We start from the raw sequence: 19,853 nt of genomic DNA on the forward strand, positions 1-19,853 counted from the left end.
ATGACATCTGAAAAAGTGCAATTAAATCGAGCAACGCGAAAGAGCATCACAAGAGTTAATGAAAATATGTAAAATAATATATCAGAAACCGTTTGAAAATTGTAATTGGAAAATAAGATTTAGCCCATTTAAGGTGCGAGTTCTTCCAGGATGTCTGTGTGTCGCTAAATCTCGAGCACAACACCTTCATCCTCTGGAACCTCGGGGATGGGGGGAACATAAAAAAATCTCCGAGGCTCGGAAACATTCGTCCCAAGACGATGAGAGTCCGGGTACGTGATTGAAGAAAAAAAATATAGCACACACGCGTCTCAAGAGGAAACGAGATTACCATCGGCTCGTCGTTGAGTACCTCACTTCCCTAAGGAGGGGTAATATCTCCTTATTGTTACGATGGAATTCTTTCGAGTCGAGTGAAGAAGGAGGGGGCAAAGGGGAAAATGTTTCGTGGGAATTTACCCACAATTAACATTTCGTATTGTGTCGATGGTGACCATGGTTATCTTTATAATTCTCAACAGTAAAACAGTACCTCTAATAATAATTACATTCTTACGAAGAATTGGACGGATACAATGTTTGGACAATGGAAGATTTACCCACGGACTTGCTACTTGCATACAGAGACGTCTGTATATGATTCTCGCTCTTATTTATCTTGTTTTTTTCGTTCTCTATTTTTCAAATCTCGTCCATGCGTTTTGACAAGAACCCGCAGAGTTTTGAGATTCGACGATTGAAATTTAAGCAGCTTTAACATCGTAGATATATTATTTTACAGATTTTTTGTAGCAAAAAATATATAATCCTAATCGTTGAATTCATGTACAAGTTTTTGGGATTTACTAATCTCTCTCTCTCTCTCTCGCTCTCTTTCTCTCTTTTTTTACGTACGCATACGTGAATTATTACAAAAAAATCGCACATTTTAACGACGTATCATATTCACCAATTTCCAGACTGTTTATATATGTAGCAATTACATAACAATATGAGCAACTTTAACAAAAGCTTAGACTTGCCTCGAGTTTGATAAAAAAAAATTTTTTTCGCTGCAAAACTTGTTTTCTTCACAGCATAATAATAATAATAATGTTCTAATGCCTACGTTGTTTCGTTTCGCGCCTTCCAATTTCACTAAGCATCGTTTTTCTTATTTTATCCTTATCGTACGTTGTTTATTTAGATTCGTTAGCATCAACGATATGTATGACGTCAGTAGATCGTCCATTTTATAACCAAGAGAAGTTTCGCACAGGAGCTTCGAGCCACGCACCAGATTTCCTATCATCATATGAAAATACGTGTTGCCCGATGACCAATTTGAGATTCGAGTGAAGGGATGTGTCACCAATATATCCTGCAAATTATCATGAACAAAATTGTTTTAAATAATTTGGTTGAATCTCAAATACAAAAATTACTTCAAATTTTTTCATTATTCTCTTTTGATAATTGTCAAATTTCATTGCAATTAAAAACGCCGTACGATTTGAAATATTTATGTATGCATTACCGTGTATAGAATGTCAAAGAATATTTTATCGAAGAGAAATATATATTGAGAGAAAAAAAATATTATTTCCCTTAATGCTTGTTACGTGATAACAATTACAGTGTGAATTAAATTAGCGCACCGCTTCCTTATAATTGACGGAAGATCGACCGAGGTGATAACTCAATTTACACGCTTCTCACCTTGCTTTGGGGATGTATGAGGCTCACACCGTGTTTGTTAATGGCAATGAGTAACAATTCGGGATAATTCGGTTCAGTCGATTGTTTTATCTCAAAGAAAGCTGAACCGAAAGTTGGCCAGCGATAGACGATTTTGAGGAAAGTTATCTTAGCGTCTTCGGGACTCATTCCTGGAAACAATTGGAATGTATGGTTAAACAAAAAAGTAAAAAAAAGTAGGAATGAACGCGATAAAAAGAAGTAGAACAGTGAGGATTTTGTAGTCGAATAAAATTACCAGCGTCTTGATTATAGGCAGCGATAATGGATCTCTTCCAGTCATTAGCACTTTGTATCTTCATTAAATCACTGGGTATGAGTTCTCGGAGCATTTGCCTAGTAATGGTAAAAAAATACACATTTTTTGTACGAATATCGTGCACCGAGTAACAAACAAACGCGAAAAATTTGAATACTAACGGAATTGCTTGGAGTTCTTGTTTGCTTTCACCAAAACGAACTCGGTAAACAAGGGCGGCTAGTCTCGATGCTTCTTCTTTCGTGCATTTGTGATACCCTACGAAAAGAAACATATTTCTAAAAACTGTATGTTTTAAATAACCTTATCTGGCCGCAACAACGTAGTTTTTGAAAACCGAAGCGATCGAACTCACATTAAATCTATTAAATTTTCTCTCCCCGTTCGTAAACTCACCTCTTAAAAGTTTCGGTAGTTCCTGGTGGAAATGGAATATAAGATCGGCGTTTCTATCTTTTCCTGGTACGGTATTCGTCCACAATTTCTTCATGAAGAAAACCTGGTAAGTGAACTGCGGAGGTACACCTGTGCACAAAAAAACGTTCGTTATGGCACAAAGAAATTCCATACTTTTTATACAGAAGTTGCGCGTTTCAACGCAATCAGCTGACTCTAGAGAAGACCTGCAGGTGTAATTAAATGGATAATTGGCGTCATAACACGAATGGGGTTGATTATATTCAACTTGCCATCTCTGGATGGTCGAGCTTTTCGTATCCAATCAGTCAAATGCCTGACGAAATCGAAAAAGAAATCTCCCTCAGGAACGGATATAACTTTATCAGCAATTTTGACGAACAAACTGAATCCTTCGGCCGAACGTAAGTTCAATCTTTGAGCGATATTTTGACAGAAATCCTTCGCTCTCGTGGATGAATCGACTTCGAAGGCCTGTGCAACATTGAAATCACGACATTAATGAATGGACATTTGAGACTAATGATAGCGAGTTACGTCTACAAGAAGAGCAATCGATACTTCATTTTAAATAAATTTATGATAAACTTGAATTCTCACTAATGAAAAGAATGTTGTTTTCCCACCAATTAAAAGAATTGTGAATGAAATATTTTAATTTGTTTAATTCCATATTCGCAAGCGTTCTATTGCCACATACCTCGTCAGTGTCATCAGGGAAATAGACTTTGTGAAATATTTGTGTAGTTTTGTGCTGTATAGCTTCAACCTCGACTTGATGAGGTGGATACTTTCGTTGACCGTTGCGTAACGTTTTTTGTAGCCTCTGAAGCGAGTCTTGGGAAATCGGATGTCGGCGTGTGCGGAGAAAAAGCGTCAACTCCTACGAAATCACAAAAGAATTACCGGATAATCAAATTCTCGCGAGTGCAACAGAACGGGGTTAAAAATGATGGTAATGCAAAAAACATCGTGTGTGTGTACCTTGAGCAGACTTTGGCTGCAGGTGAACAGACCAGTCGCGAGCCACATGAGTTCCCAGCCGCGTTCTTCACTGAGTCGATTACGATTATCAGTGAGTTGTTTCATTATCTGACAGTAAATTTCATCCCGTAAGATTTCGTTTTTGAGCGGTCCGTCGAATATGAGATCCGTGTATTCATTGCCTGTACGTGGTCGTTTCGTCGGTAAGTCGCCCATGTACTTAAGGATTGCGTTGAAGGCGAAACAAGCTTCCTCGGCGAGTTCTTCTTTAGAGACGAGCTTTTTCAGCAAAGGTTGCTTTATGGGATCACGAGAATGACGCCATAATTCGTCGCTGTGACCCCTGCGAGCGGTCGTCAGGGTCAGGGCCTTCGACATTGTTCTTTTGGGCGGTGTGCGGAAATGATCGATGGCATATTCGAGAAGAGTATGAGGTTTGTCACGAGGCTCGACACCGTTCATTTGCTGGGGATACAATCTGCGACCATTTTCCGTTCCCTCGATGCTAAATAGTGCCAAAATATCGTTTGGCGGTTTCGACAGAGAGGGCAAAACGTAAACAGTCTCAGCCGGAAAATCTCCCTTGTCGTTAGTTCTCTCGCAAGTTCCAACACACCAGCCCGAATTTAATACAGTCTCGCCAGTACTCTCGTCCTCCAGTACGATCAGATCTCCCTTTTGAAAGTTTAAAAAAGACGAGCCTTCGCCCGGGGCCTTGTAATCTTGCAAGGCAATTACGAATTTACTTCTCTTCTTCAAACCCTCCAAAAAATAAACCACCAAATCTCTGATGTCCTCGGCGTTCGGGCTCTGAAACGTAAACTCTTCTCCACGCACCGTCGACAAACTGAACGTTTGCGTAAACATTTTGTTTGTTTTTTGACTAGACACGGTGGTTATCTCGGGGAAAGATAGTTCCAGTAGTACTTGTTCCTGATCGTCAACGACGTAAACCCCGGTCCAATTGACGGCTATGATAACATCGTTTTTGGGTAAATTCGGCCCGGAATTACGATAGGCCTCGTAAAAACGTGAAAACAGAAGAGGCCATTTAAACTTGGCGTATCCTACGATATCTTCTTTGACGCGTAGGGCTGGTACTTTTTCCTTGAGATAATAACTCTTTTTGTAAGCCTGAAGAACAAGATGTCCCCAACGATCTATAGCTTTGTCGATACCGGAGAAACAATAATCCGGTATATAATTTGGCAAAAGAGCGAAAAGTCTGTCGACGTTCATGTCGGTATGATACTCGATGTAATATTGCTGAGCGGCGATCATCGCCAAATCTTCTTCCTTGTCGCACCGATATTCACCGAATTTGACTCCCCGTACGACTTGTTGATAGATCAGATTAGTCGCAACTTGATCTTCGGTGGGTTCGTGCCATGGCGCGAATATTTCTTTTCTGAAGAACAAACGCCAAGGGGCGTTTCGTTCCTGAGCACCTTGTTCTTTCGCGTACTGTTCGCATTGCGAAATTGCGTCCATAACGTGATCTCCGCCACTTCCGAGAGATGAAACTTTGTCGAAGAGAGCGATGTAGAGGGAAAAACCGAATTGATCGCGGAGCGATATTTTGTCGGACAATTGATTGCACAATTCCCGGGCCGTCGTTGCTGAATCAGCTAGCAAAGTTTTCGTATTGCCGTCCATAAATGTAATCGGAAGCATTATCGGCTTTTTTGATTTTGTTGCTTGGAGCTCCAACCAACTGGGTGGTTGATTTCTCGTGCCGTTGTTGAACGTTCGCTTCAGACGATCCTCGCAGTATGGCGCGTATCCTGGCGGTCCTTCGCGGATAAAAGCACGAAGGTAATTGACGAATTTCTCCGATGGAGCGAAACAGCCGACGCACAGTGATAACAAAATCCAGCCACGTGCGTGCGACGATTTCGATGGATTGTTCGTCAACTGTTTGCAAATTTGACAATATATTTCGTCGCGCAATTCAGCTCGCAATATTCCATGACCGATTATAAAGTGCAATTTTTCCAGATTCGACGTTGGTCGCGCTTCCAGCCACGATTGATAACTGTCCGCCGTATATTCGTCCTCCTGGAGCTTTCTTCTGACATCTTCGCCCAATTTGTTCTTTCGCTTCAGAGTTAGCGAGACTAATTTGTGTCTTATCGAACGTGCCGGCTTAGGCTGCTTCAAAAATGTATCCTACAGTTCAAAAAATACACAGACGATCAAATATACGTGAAAGAATGTTTGAAAAATATGAATTTTTAGAGTCGCGATTACTTCTATCGTACGTACGGGATCCATTCCCATCAATTGGGCCTCTTGAAACTCTTTGCTACGAATGAAATTCCGACCCAGAGTCGCTGTCACTTTCGACATTACCGATGTCGTGTCTCTGTCCATCGTGTGATAACGCGGCTCCGGCAAATCACCGGTGAATCGAAGTATCGTTATCCAGAGCGCTTGAGCCGCCTGGAAATAGAATTTTCAAATTACGAACGGTGCTAGAAAAGCAATATATTTGATAGAACTTTCCCAAACAGAAGAATCGTAAAGTAGAACGAATCGCTAGCAAAGGAAAAATTCTACTTACCAATTGATCGCCTTGAGTGTGAAGAGGCAAAAGAGGATGTTTCAAGGGCTTCCTTGAATACTGATGTGTAATATTGCCCTGGAAATAAGTAGCAGCGAATTTTTGAAACTTGAATTCCGACAGATCTTCCTCGTCTTCCGATGCTGTCTGCATAGGACTTATGATTTCTTGTTGATCTGTTTTCGGTGCTGGTAAATCCTGAAATCATTATATAAACATGAATCATGAATCATTTTTTGAAAATGATCTCAACTTTAAATCCTTCAAAATTCAATATGAGCGCTATCATATTTACGTTGAAAACGGATGTTTCTCTCGCGGGAGTTGGAGCTTCGCTGCTAGAGTCTGGGAGAAAGTCGAACATCGCTTCAACGAGTTTGCTGTCATCGACCGGCTCGTCTTGCTTTTTAGCGGCATCGTTTATCAGATTCTTCTTTATTTCCATTCTGCGTCTATCCTCGATTTCCATTTCCATTTCTTTCCTTTCCAATTCTTGCATCCGTTCCTGTGTAAAGAAAAAAATTGTTTCAAACGAGTTAATCACCGCATGCAATTGAACAGAAATAACATGCAAATTTGATTTAAACGAAAAATCAATTACAAATTTGATAAACAACTATCATTATCTCGGAGCACAAATTTAGACGTACGATAAAGTGATGAAAAAAAATGAAATAGAAATATACTATTGAAGATAAAGCGGAAAGATTATTGGGCAATTACTCTGTAGTTTTGTTCAGCAATTTCCTTTGCACGCTTGTTGCCTTGATCTTTGAGTTCGCGTTCTTCTTTTTTTCGCAAGCGTAACGCCTCGACATGGAGCCTGTACTCGTATTGTATTTTTTTGTAACGCCTCTGAGCAATCAAACGTCTAACGTGAGCTTGAATTTTGACAATGGCCCACATTTTCTTTCGATACATTCGTCGAACGAGATGGCCGCGTGCTCGAGCTTGCAGGGCAACGATGTGACCTCGCAAATGTCTGAATCGATGTGACAAAACTCTCGATCGTATAAGAGCCTGAAGCCTCATGTAACCGATTCTCATGCTCTTGTACCGCTTTCGTTGAGCGTAACCACGCCAATTTTTCTGCATTATTATGGCCGCCGCTCGCATTCTCAAAAATCGTCGACGATAAACCCAACCGCGTATGTTACGTTGAAGTATGAGAATTTTCCGAGTCAAAACTCTGTCGCGTTCTTGCTCCAGAAACAGATCGTGTGCGTCCTTGAGAAAAACTTTTGTGTGACCCAACTGATAATCTGATCTGCCAAGTACGACGTGACAAATTCTTGCTGTAGCAGCTCTGCAATCAGTCTGGAAAAAAATCATCCCGTTTATTTACACAAGAGCTTCTCGAGGAACGAATTTTCAACAATTGAAATTTCACTGAAGCATGAGAATCTTTCTCTTTTTTCATAAAATCAAATTTACCTTGTGTGATGGCGGTATTCCCGAGATGAGGAAACGGTATCTTTCAACGAATTCGGGAAAGGAATGTCGAATCGGGTATCCTGCTCTACGAATCCTAATGGTCTCCATCATTCCCGAATATCTTAATTGGCGGCAACAAAGACCTCGATCGAACATCTGTATTGTCAGAAGTAAAATCAATTAGTGACTTGTCATTTGGTGATTCAAAGGGCATTGAAAAAATAAGTACCATCGGTTTTTTGTACTCGTTGGGCTTAATACACCTGATGAAAAAAGGTTGACAAGTGCTGAGTGTCCTCATCAAGCAATCTAACGATTTTTTAAATTGCGTCGATAGGGTCGGAGCTCTTTTCCGGGTTTCCGATCCCATACCAATATCCTCGGCGAAACATGTCTGAAGAAATTTGTTGGACGATATGTGAATCAGTTGTAGAAGATCAGCACTGAACGTATCTCGATTCTTTTCCAGGAAAGTCCTCGTATCGTAAAACACAACCCCCGCAAAATGATTCAGGCCGAACGATGTATTTATATCGGATTTCGGCTTCAAATAATTCCTGTGGGTTCCGTGAGTCTTGTGAATCTTGGCAAGCATGGTTTGGTCAGTACCCTGTTGAAACAAAAAGTTGCAATCAAATAAAAAGTTCAGTTTTCACAGGAATATGGGCTTTGAGTCGTGTGAATGAACAGACCTTTGGAAATTTGGATTCTTCGTCGATGAGAGCCATAATGTTAAGTTGCTTTATGGCGATGAGATCGAGAGCATCCTGATTATCGACAAACTCGATGTGTTGCCAATTTATACCCTCGTGATTATATTCCTCCTGTTCGAGTTTGAAAATATGTCGTACGAAAAACTGTTGAAGATTTTCATTGGCGTAATTGATGCAAAATTGTTCGAAACTATTGTGATTGAAATTTTCAAAGCCAAAAATGTCGAGAACACCGATGGCGCTTCGAGACACGTGTTTCGGTCGAAAAATCGCTTCGTTTATTTTTTTGACTATGTGAACGAACAATCGCCCGTAAATTCCCTTGACGAAGGCGTCTCTTATGTCGACCGATTGATCGCGGGAAAGGGTTGAAACGACTGTTTCTCCATGCGCGAAAATAGTTCTTCTCGTCAAAGCATCGATGAGCGATTGCACCGGGACTCCCAATAATTGTGCGACTCTTTTGACGTTCGTTTGCTCCGGAATTTCAGTCGCGTCTAAATTGTCGACTACAGTAGCTCTGTACTTGATATTTCCCATGTGCAAAAGAGCCGCTAGTAACCTGAGGATTTCCCAAATTTCTGGATCCGTAAACAACAAAACTTTCATCGCTGACCGAATGTCCGCGAATTCTGCAGCATCGTCACGACCCTCGCACGTTATACTGCCACCCTGGAAATCAAAATATTTTCTAATGAACTTGACTCTTGAACCGAAAAAAATCGAAGCACTCGATAAACCTTTGTATCAACATTTTTTCTGTTGTAACTGCTCTGGATGTGATTGACTTTTTAAACATATTTACCCCAGTAAGATATTTGTACGACGAGGCGTCCTCCAATTCCAATTTTTTCTTTTCCTCGCTCGATAAGCCAGCGAGCATACAATAGAAAACGTGATAATTTCTCTCGTCCAAATTCTGCGAAACTATACGAGATTTCTCCAAAAGATATTGTTCTATTTTCGCACCCTCGATGACTCCTTGATCGTTGAAATGGATATCGATGTATTTACCAAATCTCGAAGAATTGTCATTCCTCACAGTCTTTGCGTTTCCGAATGCTAGAAAAATGTAAATTTTTCTTTACATTTGAAGCATTTGATTATATCAAATATTTTAGAAAACAAAAATTACCTTCTAGAATTGGATTTGCTTCAAGAATTTGCTGTTCTATCCACGAGTGTTTACCACTGATGGCAGCGAGATACTGAAGTATTAATTTCGTGCTTTCGGTTTTACCAGCTCCACTTTCACCACTGAAAAAAAAAAAACCCAACATTGTCCACGTAAATCAGCAGCTTCAACCTTCTCATCGTGGATTGATCAATTTAATAGAAAAGCTTCAATTTTTTCTATTCCAGTCTAAATCATCATTGATGCTCTTCGTTTTCAAATTGTCTCCAGATTACTCAACATTCCATTGTATTTAACGACGTTATTTTTAATTTCCGGTGAATTTTTAAACTTCCTCGTAAAGAAACGATATTCAAAGTACGTTTTGTTTTTTTTTTCGTACAACTCGATAGGCTCACAGATTCGCATAGCAGGTTTTCCAAGCCTATTTCGAGAAAAATATATTTTTCAGCCCTCCGGGCGGAAAGTGGCAACTTTCGGCCCGCTGCGCGGGCCGAAGTTGCCGCATTCCGCCTGCGTCGGACAGAAAAATCGTATACACTCCACGGGAGTGAAATTAGACCACCTCAAACCGCGTGCTTATCACCCTCGCCTTCGGCTCGGGTGACAATTCTGCCCGCGGTTTGAAGTAGTCTATTTTCCCTCCCTAGGTGTGTAATATACTATTCTGATGTGAAATCTTATGAACCGACGTAACCGGAAATCTCGCTAGGAGTAATCTGTGGACTTTGAGTTGCACGCGATTCATTTCCAACAAATGATGAATTATTTTAAAAAATGATTTTTCATTGAATTACGTAACTGACCTTATAACAATACACTGATCCTGACCGTATCGATTCATGTGAGCATAGCTGTTGTCACCAATGGCGAAAATGTGGGGTGGCAATTCGCCGATTTTCCGATCCTTGTAAAGTTTTATTTGCTCGGCCGTGTAGATCGGTAAGATTTGATAAGGATTTACGGCGACGAGGATGGAGCCGGTGTACGTCTGTTGATCATTCATCGAGTCGATATCTCAGCACTTTTTTTTTCATTATATTTTCAAAATATTTTTTCCTCCATAAAAACAGGAATTGAGAGCGAGCATGAGTACTCACGTAGATGAGATTCTCGTTGTATCTTATTAGCAAATTCCGTAGGATGCCAGCCTCGTGGAGGTCGCCGAGGCTTATCATGTCTTCGACGCCCTGGACGGAGGTCGCGTGCATAGCTTTTATCCTTCTCTCGGGAGTCAGCCATTGTTCCTGCTCGAAAATCACCAAAAACGTCAGACCAAAAAAATAGAATCAATACAAAAGAGGAAAAAATTTTTAAAATCGAGGATCAAAGAAATCGTTAAAAAACCACGAAAACCAAAGTGAAAAATTCCAAACTAAAAAATTTATAAGCGACCCAACGAATTTATAGAATTCGAAGCAACAAAATTTCCAGGTTAATAAAAGAAAATCTTTCAACCAACCCCGTGTCCGATAAATTCCAAAAATACTCCAAAAAATGATTATCCATTTTTCAAATATCGAAAGAAAATCGTTACGGAACAGCGTTCTTAAAAATTACCTTGTTATCGTCGTCCTTAACTTGAATTCTTCTGCCCTCCGCCGAAATCACCCGTGCTCCGATAGCGACGTCGAATTCCCTCCCCGATATAGGTTCGATCCATATGTAATCGCCCTGAAAAAAAGAAACGTTTTAATGAGAATTAATCGAAGCGACATTTGTACTGCTCTACGTCAGAGGGAGGGGGGGGGGGGGGGGCGAAGATGAAAATCGATCGACTTCGTAGATCGTTTACCCACCGAATGTCTACTGTACATACAGACATAAGTGCTGCTGTAAGCCCAACTATAAAACATTGATATGAAAAGTGGTTAGAAGCACTTGGATATATATTTCGAGGGATTTTCGGTTGTTCGTATTCGAAGGCTCTGGATGAAGAATAGCCTTGGATAGGCGAGCAGGCGACGAAAAATAATGATGATGTTGGAGCACATAAGCTCGGGAGTTAACTGACGTGTTATTACTGCAAGGAGTGACCGTTTGCGGGTTCAAAGTAGCGAGAAAGAGGAAAAATTGAACGGGGCTGCTCGCTCTCGCGTACGGTCAAGTGCAAGCTTCCGCGCGCGCGGCAAGGAGCATCGTAGCTGTATATTTTTCAGGATCCGAGCTCTTTCTCTAGCTGCTTCGATGTATCAGTCCATAAAATGCGTTTTTATACGTATATACGCGCGTACGTGCACGCCGGTCTGTCTAAGCATTTGAAAATGTGTATAGAGACGAATAAAATCGCTTGCACACACGAGACAAAGAGAAAGATCGAAGTTAGGAGGGGGCGGGGGGCGCGACGCGAGGGGCATCTCTCAGGCGGTTTGCTCAACACGCAGACTCGACTGGCGCGCGGATATTTGTACGTCCTAATTGTTCACTTACCGGAACATATCGGGAGAGCTCTTCCGCTCTTTCCAACGCCGCAGCGAATCGCGGGAGGGCGCTCCTCCACTGTTTCCTACTATTTTAACCGCTCCCTCGTGCACGTATTACAAGAGTTATCGCGGCCTCATAACATTCCCGATAATCGTTTTCTTCGTTTTTTTTCTATCATCCGTTACGTCACCGATCGCTAGTGTTTTTAACGCTTCATCCATTGAAGGAACTATCCCCGGTGCTTCGCTGTTTTCGCTTCCGACTTCGCGATCCGGAACTTCGTTATTTGAGGTTATGAAAGCTCATGAAAATCGCTCGAATCGCAGTAGAAATTCGAATCTTATTTACACAAATTTTTTATTCTTGGACAATAAACACTCAGTTTTTGTTTAAACGTTTTCGTTACTCATCGCTCCTTCCTTCCTCAACTTTCTCGTTTTATATCGTAACATTATTTATTATGCGCAATTGACTCAAATACAAATTTAACCCTGTTCCATTGTTATTCTCCCTCGCATCGTACCACTCGACGACCACTTTATTCCACAAAACTCCATATAATCTCTCGCTTCCGCTCCCAGCGACGTATCCTAACCTATAAAAATGAAGGGTCTTTACAGGCTCGACCGGCAACCGTTTTGAAAAATTTGAAGTGCACGCCTCTCGATCGGTGACCCGTTTTTTCTCGAATGTGCGATGAATATTTCGAAGGTACTTTTTTCTAATTCAGACTAAAATGGCCACAATTTGCTTTCACTCGAAAATATAAAATTCAAGTAAAAATTGTTAATTTCCCGAAAAAATGACTTTTCAAGGGCATTTTTATCATTTTTTTTTCTTTTTCATTTTCACGTACGTGAACATATTCCGCTCGTTCGAAATTTCGGCCCATTCGAGTTCGTCGCATCGGACCAAAGTCCTTAAAAAAAAGAGTTTTTATCATTGGTGCAGCCGAAAGGAGCGGTTGCCGTTGGGAAAAAATGTTTTGCTTGAAAGGTAAAAGAAAAAAGTTTGAGAAATCTGAGTGAAGTATTACGAAAATTGGTGCCGATTTTTCTTCTGGATTTTGACACTTTCGAGCGGAGATTATTTCGAAGGGCAAAAGCTTCGGGCTCGTTTCGCTTTGTTTTCGCATTGGGACATCGCTCGTGCCATTTTTTCGAGGGTTTTTATGACGTACAAATACTCATTAGACTCGACGGGACTCCTCGCAAACGAATAACGAGACTCATCGTCTCCGAGCATTTTGTAGACATTTTCACTCCGTGTCACAGATTCCTACTGACCGAGTAAATTCGGGAAAGCGTCGAGCGCGGATCGAGACCGCTGAAGTATCGATACGAGCTGACGCCAGATGTCGTACAATTTCGTTCGCATCGACGTCGTTGAATCGCGAGAAAACCTCGTTCCACGCTTCCAAATATCCGAAATAACACGTTTATTGTGGGAAAAGAGTAAAAAAAAGCTGCGAAAAAAATCGATGAAATTCAACGCTTTTCGATAAAAACAAACGTAATTTCTCTTCCTTCCAATACCCACGTTATTCGAAGTGCTGACTCGTCACAAAAAAAAGGGTAAACATCGTTTCGAAATCGACGATAAAACTTACGAGAAAAGTTTTAAAAAATATTCTGTTCTCTGGCCAAATGTATTTGATTACAATGATGGAGGAATAGAAATTCGTTGCGTTTTACCAAACGTCAAATCGGTTCTATAAAGTGAAAGAAACCATTGGAAAAATATATCGACGAATAAAAATACTCACTCGGGTAACGATGACCATCTCTCAAAGCGCGGTCGCTGGCCCGCCACCTGTAAAAAACCAAGAAAACGATAAATTTTAAGTTCGCGTCACCGTGAACGTAGTTTTGTGCTCAGTCGCCTCAGATTTCAACAATTATCAAGAAAAAAAACTAAAAAACAAAATATTCCCATTTTGGAGAGTTTCGGAGACGTAAGTGTTAAGAAAACGAAAAAATCCGCTGATTATGAGTCCATTTTTATAAATCTCGAAGTCGAGATGAACCGAGAGCAATTCTGCAATGTTTGAGCCCAGATAAACGAGGTTTTCACAGGAATAAAATTGACTCGTGCGAATGGTAGCGTCCCTTAAAAATACGAGATTATTGCTGGTGTGAAAATTCGTAATAAATCGCGTTGTTTGGTAATTAATCATTTAATTACATTGAAATAAATCATTTCCGGTGGTGGGTGAGTATGAAACGTTGCGCACTTTCGAATAGCTGTTCCATTGTAGGCAGAGTGCGAGTTCTATTTATGTATGGAAATATGCGATAAACACACGTACGGGTATCGCACACGCCAGCTTCATTCCCAAGCGCCATTTTGCATATTTGCACACGCAGTTGAAAAGAATCGACGTCTGGAGAGCACGATCTATGGAACCTTCGTACGTAAATATATCCAATTAATTGACTGAGATAAACGATAACAAAGGCAGTTCACGGATAAGAGATTCGGGTAGATAAATTCGATGGAAGCAGGAATTCCGTTTGGGAAAATATTCGATTTAGCATCACAAATGTATACACATAGATATGAATATTTGTTTGAATAACGTGTATTGGTATGATGCAGGCCCCAATCACCGTTAGCGAGTAGAGAAGCTACAGCCCGTAAACCTGTTCGCAAAGTGGGTTAGCGACCACAGCATCAGAAGCAGCAACGAGGCAACCGAGACTCGTGGCAGAAGACTTCAACCTCCGGCCTCGTTCGGATATCTCATCGTCGATGATCATTCTCTCTGCCCATTTCTTTCTTCTCACACTTTTATTTCAAGACGATTTAAGGATTTTTTCGATTAAAATTCCGTTATTGTTTTTATTTATTTGCTTAATTTCACTTCTGAAGGCTTCACCGTTCGATGTTTCGTAATTATATTCTGCGAGGGTTATGAAGATTTTCGAAATTGAAAATCGAGTGTGAATTCTCGGGGTGGAATCAACCGATACACTTGTATCATGTTTTCTCGCCATTTTTCTGTTCGAAAATATGTTGGAAGTATCCACTTCAGTAGCGAACGTAGCCGAGACTCGGGAGCATGTACCGGAAAAAAACAAGCGCACGATACACGCGCCACATCTCGGATTCTCAGCGAAGACTCGGGGGGAAAAAAAGCACAAGAGACACAAAAATAGGCGGAAAGGAATCGACCGTTACGCAACACTCAACTTCGTCAATTATCCAATTATCGCAGTCGCGTTTTCGAAGCTAACACAAAGGGGACCTATGAGGAAAAAAAACTGTTTACGATTTTCACCTCGAGGCGTCGTTCACACTACGATATTGCAAAACGGTAACACAATTCTCCGTCCAATTATTCTTCATTTTTTTGAAAATTTATTCCTTTTGAGAACACGATAACGCGCTAATTTTTCTCGTCTTTTGGGACAATCACTTCGATAAAACTGCTCAAGTATACGAAAAATTTGACTAATTCGGTGCTCGAAAGGTTGTTACTGAGAAAAGTCGCCGCTCGATGGCGCTGCGGCATCGCATGATTTGAATTTGTTGTTCGCACTTCGTCCGCTCGGCCAACGAAGCGGGTTTCTCAGTTTCTACGAGTGTCAGCCACGGCCAACCGCCAAAAATTCCGTTAAATCTCGCAAAGAAGAGAGCAGTCAGTGCTTTTTTTCAAACGGAAAGTAAACAAAGTTTCAATTTCTTTTCACGCTTGGAAAAACTGAATAAAAACAAATGTCGAGGCAATTGTCAAAAATCCGAGGTCCAACCGCGTCTACGATGTTTTTTTGGATTTAATAATATTCACCTTTATAAATAATAATAACAGTGAAGTTCCTGGAAAATTGCTGAAAAACTGTGCTCGCGCATGAGCGTAGCGCGATTGCTCTCGAGAGACTTCAATGCATGGAACGTTTGTATAACTGACGAGCGGATGTTCGTGTGGGTGTAAATACGTGTGTGCATCTCGTTCATGAAATGGGGGACCTTGACGGTCGCGTAGTGTCCCTCTGGGTAAACACGAGAAATTCCGTTCCGATCTTAATCGAGCGTGGCCCCCTTAACGTTATTCTCCAAAAACAACACAGCGGATATACCGCTGTGTTCAGGCCCCTTTTTCGATTCAAAAGAATGTTGCTTTGAAGTTTCCGTTAGAATTTTATACGCACCATAAAAAATAGGCTTTTCGATACTCTATGAAAATGCACTAACGAATTCGAAAATATTGCACGATGAAATATTGTCACTTCCCCAAAAGTACTCATTTGAATCGAAAATTAATGAAATTAGTGACGAATCAAAATTCCGTTGTCCTTTCATTCATTTTATTTGAGCATAAATACCAGAAATCAATTTTTTCGGACTCTCTTCCAGTCAAACGAACAATTATCCAGAGTCAGCTGTTCGGATGACGCAGTAAAAGATCCTCGCGACATGAACAAAATTGGAGAGATTTAACGCTGCAGAATGTTCATAAATCACAAGACTTCGCACGATCTTCGGTAGGCAGGATATTCTTGCCTACAAATTCCTGTCCTTATGTTTTATTCAGAAATCCAGCCGGTGTACTAACGATCGATGCAAATGCGAGATTATTGGCTATGGAAATTCCTCATCGTTAATTATCCCACAAAATTACACGCGAACGTGGACGTACGACCTTAACTCAATATGGTAAAGGTCGAGGATGTTCAAGCTCGCATGGGAGAGAGCAGGCTTCGCGCTTGCAGATGTGTTTGTCCACAGATGCAAATAGCGAGGAATTCGAAAGACTCTTATACAAAACCGTTACATGTATGCAAGAGCTCGTAGTATTGGGCTGGTGTAACACAACATTTTTATTTCCTTTCCGTCATGCACGTGCTGGTCTCCTCTTACAGTACGAACACTGATTCCCGATCATTGACGGGCTGGGGGGAAACAATACTCGCTACGCGCTCGAAGAAAAACGTTTTTTTGAGGTTAGGGAATCGATTCGTGCTTTCCACTGTGTACGAGGATCAAAATTCTTTTCTATTTTGATGATCCTGAAGATACGCGACGTCGAGTGATTGTTCAGAGGCTCGTGAAGCGGGATAAGAAGTATATCGGAACCGTGGATAAGGTGTAGGGAAATAAAATGGTGGTGGTGAAACGTATGTGTCAACGGCGAAATCGAAAATATAGAAAAATTTGGTAATTTTTTTTCGACTTCGCACCGTCTGTGACTCGAACATCATCTGTATTGAAAGTTAACGAAAAGAAATTTTCTTCACCGCGAAGAAGACTCGGACGAAAAATCTAACGTGAAAAGTCTACGTAGGCGCCCCCTCTTGCGTCAGAGAGCAAGCCGCTGGAACAACGTCGCTCATCTGTAGATCCGCACCTGATACTTATCGCTCGAGTATATACACGAGTGCGCATATATACGTGTCCATACGGAGAAAATAGAAGGGAAAAAGACGTTCCTAAAGGGCTTCTTCCACTGGCAAATGGCTCGCGATGTCGTCCGCACGATAAACCGTTTCGTGTCAAAATGCCAACGTAATTGAAGAAAATCGGATTACGCGAGAACTCGCTCCGTCTCGCTCACTCATCCGGCAGAAGACGAGACTCGAGAGTTCTGGGAATATAACGCGCCTAACGTTTTGTATTTCAAATGTATGTTTATGTATATACGTTTGTGTACAGACACGAAAGAGGCAGAGAGAAAAAGAGAGAGAGAGAGAGAGAGAGAGAGAGAGAGCAACGGTGCTCGCGAGTTCGAAACGCGCCCCCGAGCGAACTTCGAAGATCTAACCGTGATATTTATGCATTGGGACCGAGAAGTGGGAGAAATTGAGGCGCGACGAACCCAGTGGCGAATCTCGGTACTACGAGTCGCCGTGAAAGCAAACGAGACAAAAAAACACTTCGCGACCTGTCGTCTGCTAACAAACTATAAATCTAAACTAATAAATTGGCAAATTCGCGATATAATCCTCAAGTCTGCACACCTCGATGGGTATAACGTGAGTGAAAAATCGCTGCATTTCACGATTAGCCTTGACTTTTGCCGATTCGAATACCGGTTTGTCGCCATTTTTTTTTCTAATGACATTATTATTAATTAGAACAATTATTTCACGCACACCGTAATTTCAATATTTTTGTGAACATTTTTTATTATTAGAATTACTTGAGGGTAAGTAAAATGCGTCATTAAGATTATGCTTGGAAAAATAGTAATCTGGTTTTGGTAAACAAGGAGTCAATGTGTTTTTCGAAATCATTTCCATCGCAAGATTTGTCTCAGGCTTTAAAATTTTCGATATCATTATCACGGAGAGATAAACTGTTGGATGTGATCGATTAGGAAAATTTGATCGAAAGATTGTATCGTTAGAAACCACTGCGGAGGAAAATATTCGTGGTAAATGCTAGGATTTGGAAATAGCAAGTAAAATTACGATAAAATCTCGAAATTTACCGGACGATTATTTTATTCTAAGACCCAACCGAGCGATAGTCATCACTCGTAATTTATTGTAATTGAAAGTTTAAAAAAATTATTCAACTCGAAATAAATGGATGCGAGAATGGAATTTTGACTCGATGTTCTCGTCGTTTTTGAAGATACTCTCGCTTGTCATTACGAGCGCGGAACGCTAACAGCCTTCATCAGAACAAACATTTTTCAGGTGCTAACTGGATAGCGAAGCACGCTTCGAGATGTGGAAAAGCGCTTATTCAGTAATTTTAAAAATTCCAATTCCACGTGTAATAATTCCAAAGACTCACACAAACGAAAAAAAAAGGGAAGGAAAAAAGTTCATGAACGAAAGCTGACAGAGCAGCGTTAATGTATCGACAGGTGGCTGGACGCTTTATTTTTCGTTTCTAACGTCAACTCACGTGTGTCATCATATTTCATAAATTTTTTGTCCTTTATTACTAATAACAAAGAATTTGGATAAGACATAATGAGAATAAAGAACTTGCCTTGTGCGAGTGAGGAGAAACAGGACTGCGAGGTTGTGAACTTTTGACACGTCGTCGCTATATTTATCTATATACACAGAAATTCCTATATATGTGTAACACTTTGATCCTTGTAGCACTGACACGCGCGTGTATACATACGAAGTAAAAAAAATGCACTTTAGAATTTAGTCGTTTGTATCGCCATTGATCGTTATTTATTTATCCTCGGACAGGACAAAAAACTCTTGGAGGCGACGTCAAAAACAGTGCGAGGACGCGACGACGTATCTCATAACGTAACTACACGTTTGATACACAATCGTATCTATATGTATAAATATACATATGTATATATCGATGTGTTATCGGGATGATTGGAAGTTGAGAAGTTGTCTTGATCGTCTCGCACGAATCAAGAGCGAAAAAGCTTGATGTGATTCGAATAAATATATTTCACGTGTTTAAAAAAACTGGAGGCGTTTGATTGGATTTGGAAGAAAGATAAAAAAGTTTCGGAGGGTAATCGTGAGGCTGTTGGTGAGCCGAGGCATGCCACGGTGACCGGCACATTAACACGTCCTCGCTCGGAAAGATTCGGCTCGGCTCGGGCGTGCCAGGTGTAAGAGGTGGAAAATACCGAGCGTTTGTCCGAAACCGCACGATATATAAGTTTGCACTATATCTTTCACGTTAGAAAAATACACATGGAGGAAGGAAAAATTGTCGACGAATAAATGTTTTAGCGGAACACTCGTTGGTTGTTTTCCATACGATTATTCTTTTTATGTCCCTCGAACGAATGCGGGTTTTTACACAAACCCGCGCGACCGATTCCTACGTGTTACACCGTTCTGATAAAGCGATGTCAGGCGACTGACCGAACGCGAAGAAGGAGTTTCCCGCGGCTGTCGTCGTGTCGCTGCGCACCTTGCTCGTACGCATACCTATATACACATGTATGTGTATATTTTTTTACGGTACTTTGTACTTATAACATTTTTTATGGCTTTGAAAAAAATTTGATGGTATTTACTTTTCGAAGAACAATGTTTCATTCCGAACCTGGGACATCGCATGAAGTATATATATTTGGTATTTTCGTTTAATGTGAATATAACAAAATGCATGCATTCGCGAGAATCTCTCTGATGTTTATCATTCAATAAAGAATTTTAACCCTTGATTTATTTTCCACGTTCCAAACCGCTGCATACGATAACCGACAGAAAACGAATGAACTCGGAACGTGAGCAGCGTTTTGAA

At 40.8% G+C, this 19,853-nt stretch overlaps 1 protein-coding gene and 1 long non-coding RNA gene across 5 annotated transcripts; one reads left to right on the forward strand and one right to left on the reverse strand.

Moving 5' to 3' along the window:
* Positions 1-483: 483 nt before the first annotated feature.
* ck (myosin-VIIa ck) lies at positions 484-18,825 on the reverse strand. 3 transcript variants are annotated; one of them, XM_043420688.1, is made up of 22 exons: positions 18,609-18,825; positions 13,432-13,478; positions 10,803-10,916; positions 10,343-10,489; positions 10,049-10,233; positions 9,243-9,364; positions 8,913-9,169; positions 8,087-8,779; positions 7,624-8,004; positions 7,395-7,550; positions 6,684-7,277; positions 6,256-6,465; positions 5,961-6,158; positions 5,663-5,839; positions 3,398-5,566; positions 3,114-3,296; positions 2,686-2,887; positions 2,393-2,521; positions 2,158-2,254; positions 1,976-2,073; positions 1,699-1,868; positions 484-1,360 (listed from the first exon to the last, which is right to left on the reverse strand). In XM_043420688.1, the coding sequence occupies exons 2-22, from the start codon at positions 13,447-13,449 to the stop codon at positions 1,154-1,156; spliced, it is 6,507 nt and encodes a 2,168-aa protein (XP_043276623.1). In that variant the 5' UTR covers positions 13,450-13,478; positions 18,609-18,825; the 3' UTR covers positions 484-1,153. The 3 variants fall into 3 exon arrangements, with proteins under 3 accessions (XP_043276623.1, XP_043276621.1, XP_043276622.1); XM_043420686.1 differs by having other exon boundaries at positions 5,648-5,839; XM_043420687.1 differs by lacking the exon at positions 18,609-18,825 and adding an exon at positions 13,851-13,935 and having other exon boundaries at positions 5,648-5,839.
* On the forward strand, positions 16,988-18,950 carry LOC122411694 (uncharacterized). Of its 2 annotated transcripts, none has more exons than XR_006261195.1 (3): positions 16,988-17,697; positions 18,308-18,480; positions 18,824-18,950. It is a non-coding gene; the product is annotated as an uncharacterized lncRNA (long non-coding RNA). The 2 variants fall into 2 exon arrangements; XR_006261194.1 differs by having other exon boundaries at positions 16,988-17,638.
* Positions 18,951-19,853: the final 903 nt, after the last annotated feature.

The sequence above is a fragment of the Venturia canescens genome, chromosome 5, assembly GCF_019457755.1.
Source record: "Venturia canescens isolate UGA chromosome 5, ASM1945775v1, whole genome shotgun sequence".
Classification (NCBI taxonomy): Eukaryota; Metazoa; Arthropoda; class Insecta; order Hymenoptera; family Ichneumonidae; genus Venturia; species Venturia canescens.